General features: G+C 57.8%; 1 protein-coding gene across 1 annotated transcript; it reads left to right on the top strand.

The window, feature by feature from the left end:
- Positions 1 to 801: 801 nt before the first annotated feature.
- LOC112122992 (cdc42 effector protein 5) lies at positions 802 to 2,827 on the top strand. The gene has a single exon (XM_024221698.3). It carries the CDS (start codon positions 823 to 825, stop codon positions 1,396 to 1,398), a length of 576 nt encoding a protein of 191 aa, XP_024077466.2. The 5' UTR covers positions 802 to 822; the 3' UTR covers positions 1,399 to 2,827.
- Positions 2,828 to 3,632: the final 805 nt, after the last annotated feature.

Genomic DNA, 3,632 nt, shown 5'->3' with positions numbered 1-3,632 from the left:
CTGATCTGCCTCATCCCTGGCCCTGTCCTGCCACCCTTTCCATCAGAGCAACCCCCATCCTGTCCAGCTGTCCCCCCCCAACTGAGTCCCCCCAATCCCCTGCCCCCCCCAGCTGTCTCCCCCCAATCGGAACCGTCCCATGGCCTGCCCCCGATGTGAGCTCCCCCTGGTCAGGTCTGATCTGGCACAGAGCCAGGGTTCCCAGCTGGCCGAGAACACCCAGAGGAAACTGACTTCACTTCCCTAGGACAGGAAATGCCGCCTCCCCCCTCAGTCCCAGCTGCCCAGTCCTCCCTCTTCAGCGGAGATCCCCATCCCTCTCAATCCCCACTGGCCACCTCCTCCCTGCCATCCCCCCCACCTTCTAACCACTAGACCCCACCCCCTCCCAGAGCCGGGGAGAGAACCCCGGAGTCCTGGCTCCCAGCCCCCCTGCTCTAACCACTAGACCCCACTCCCCTCCCAGAGCTGGGGAGAGAGCAGAGGAGTCCTGCCTCCCAGCCCCCCTCTCTGAAATAATCCCATGTCACAGGGTGGGGGATATTTTGCCTGGGATCAACACCCCAGTGGGTGACCCCTATTTATCCTAAGATATGGGGGTGCAGGAGACCAACCCTTTCCCTGTGCCTCATTCCCTGCCCCCCTGAGCCAGCCAATCCCCGCCCTGGGGCCGGATGGGAGCCAGCGCCCCCTAGAGGGGAAAGGCCCCGCGCCCCATTCCCCACCCCCTGAGCCAGCCAGTCCTGGAGCGGAGCTGGTGCCCCCTAGAGGGGCGGGGCCCTGTCTCCCTGACCCCCATGTCTCTCTCTCTGTGCCCCCCAGATGCCGATTCTGAAGCAGTCCCCCATTTCCCAGTCGAAGAAGAGGCCCCGCATCGGCCGGGACATGATCAGCGCCCCGCTGGGGGATTTCCGGCACACCATGCACGTCGGCCGGGGCGGGGACGTCTTCGGGGACACCTCCTTTCTCAGCAACCATGGGGGCCCCAAGGCCAACGGGCTGCCCCCCGCCACCGAGGCCCTGGCGCCGGCCCAGTCCCCCAGCCGCCTCTCGGGGTCCTCCGGCAGCCCGGCTGATTTGGGGGGCGGCCCTAGCGCCCTGGATTTGCCCCCCGCTGGCTGGGAGGGGGAACTGCAACACGCCGAGTCCCTGTTCTCCTTCGAGTTGGATCTGGGGCCGTCCATTCTGGATGAGGTGTTGGGGGTCATGGACAAGGGCGGGGAGCAGCCCCGGAGCGAGGACGTCAGGGCGGAGAGGCCGGGGGGGGGACAGGGGCTGGGCCACGGGGCGGCTCCCCAGGCAGGGGAGGAGGAAGAAGAAGAGGAGGAGGAGGAGGAGGAAGGCACCGGGCATGGATACACATTTGACGATGAGCTGGATGACGAGATTGGGCTATAGGAGAGGGGGTTCAGCTCCCCTCCCATCCCTCCATTCCCCCCTATTCCCTCCACCCCTCCATCTGTCTCCTCCCCTGTCCCTTCATCCACGCCCCTCCTGCTTCAGCCATCCCCCTCTTCCCTTGTGTGTGTCCTCTCTGTCTTTTCCTCTTTCATTCTTCCTTACCCTCCTTTCATGCGCTTCCCCCTTCTCTTTCTTTTGCCCCTGCTCCCTTTCCCTTCCCCTCTTCCGCCATTTCTTCCTTTCATTCTTTTTTTCCGTTCACTTATTCTTACCCCCTAGCCGGCCCCCTCCCCATGGCAGTACCGGTTCTCTGAGGTTGGTGATCCTATCTGCAATGGAAAGTCCAATGTGTTTGATCCTAATTTTCACCTCCTTGTCTGTATGGATTTCTGGAATCCTAATCCACCCACCCCTCGGTTGACTGGTCAACTCATCAATACGTCTATCTATTAATGAGCCCCTCAATCAATCCACCAACCCACAGATTGCCCAATCAACCCATCAATACATTGATCAACTTGTCAATCCATTTATCAATCAACCCGTCAATTGATCAACAATCAATCTACCACCAAAGAACAATCGGCCCATTGGCTGACAAAATGAGCTATCAACAGTCAGCCCCCCCCGCAACTGATCAATCGGCCGATGGACCCATCAACCATCAATCCACCAATTGACCTGCCAACTAAGTTATCAACCAACCAATTGACCAATGGAACAGTCAACGATCAACAAAGCAACCAGTCAACCCATCAGCGGACTAGTCAAGAATCAACCCACCAATCGACCAGTCAGCCAACCAGTGAAACAGTCAACAATCAACCAACCAATTGGTCGGTGGAATGGTCAACGATCAACCAATCAACTAGCCAACCCATCAGCGCAATAGTCAAGAATCAAGCCACCGATCGACCACTCAACCAACCAGTGGAACAATCAACCAACCTGTTGACCAACCAATCAATCAATCCACCGATCATCTCAGCAATTGACCAAATAACCCACCAGTCAGTCAGCATCCCACTTCCTCTCCCTCATTCCCCTCTCCCAATGGGAGAAGGAACTCCTGAACTGAAAGAAGAGACAGTTTGATGTTGGTTTTGTGTGTATCCATCTCACACCCCATCTGGACTCTGGGCTCATAATAGATGGACTCGGACAAGAGCAGTGGTACCGGGGTGGTTGAGGGGCACGGATCAGCCTTGAGAAAAGTGATTTGGGTAACGCTGTGAAAATGACCTGGGTTCCCTCCTCCTCCACCCCCTATTTCATGCCTGGGGCTCCCCCCACATGGAAGGAGAGTTACTTGAGACATTAACGGATTATATTCACCAGGGGTGGAAGGCCTAGGGTCTAATGGGTTAGAGCAGGATGGGGGCTGGGAGCCAGGACTCCTGGGTTCTCTCCCTGGCTCTGGGAGGGGAGTGGGATCTAATGGTTAGAGCAGGGGGGGCTGGGAGCCAGCACTCCTGGGTTCCTGGCTCTGGGAGGGGAGTGGGGGCTGGTGGGTTAGAGCAGCGGGGGCTGGGAGCCAGGACTCCTGGGTTCTCTCCTATATTTCTAGGTGGAGGTGCCTAGAGGGTCTGGTGGATTAGAATAAGGGGGGGGGCTGGGAACTAGGAGCAGTTTATCCCAGCCCAGAAAAGGGTGGGGTGGGGGGGAGGGGTACATTTCACTTTTCCTTTGAGGGCAGGGGTGTTAAGATTATTTTCCCTGCTCCAGATTTGATGTGTGTGTGAGGGAGGAGGAATGTTATTAAGTGGGGCAGCAGCTGGTGTCCTCGTGGCGGGCGTCATGGATTAATAAGGGGTCCCCTAATCTGGGCCCACGAACAACAGGGTCAAATGGAGCCAATGCAGTGTGGTTCTGTCGCCCCCTAGTGGACTGATTGGGTAGAAAGGCTACTGACGCTGTAGCGCGGGGCCTGCTCTTACAGTTGTGGGTTCGAGTCCCTGCAGGGAGGGGGATCGGATTTGGGATTGGCCCACACCCCCTGAGGGAGAGGGAAAGACGGCTAAATGGGACCCGTATTGGCTGGAATAAGGATGGAATGCAGGAGACAGCTGGGGGAGGGAGAGAGGAAGAAGAAAGAAAGAAAAATGTGGGTGGAAAAAGCAGAGTGTGTGTGAATGTGAAAGGATGGGAAGGGAAGGTGGGAGTAATGTTAAATAGGACTCCTGGGTGCTCTCCCCAGCTCTGGGAGGGGAGTGGGGTCTAGTGGTTAGAGC

This window comes from Terrapene carolina, unplaced genomic scaffold (assembly GCF_002925995.2).
Source record: "Terrapene carolina triunguis isolate 2854851 unplaced genomic scaffold, T_m_triunguis-2.0 Scaffold51533, whole genome shotgun sequence".
Taxonomy (NCBI): Eukaryota; Metazoa; Chordata; order Testudines; family Emydidae; genus Terrapene; species Terrapene triunguis.
Note: the sequence above shows the minus strand (reverse complement) of the source record. Positions and strands in the feature narration are given on the sequence as shown.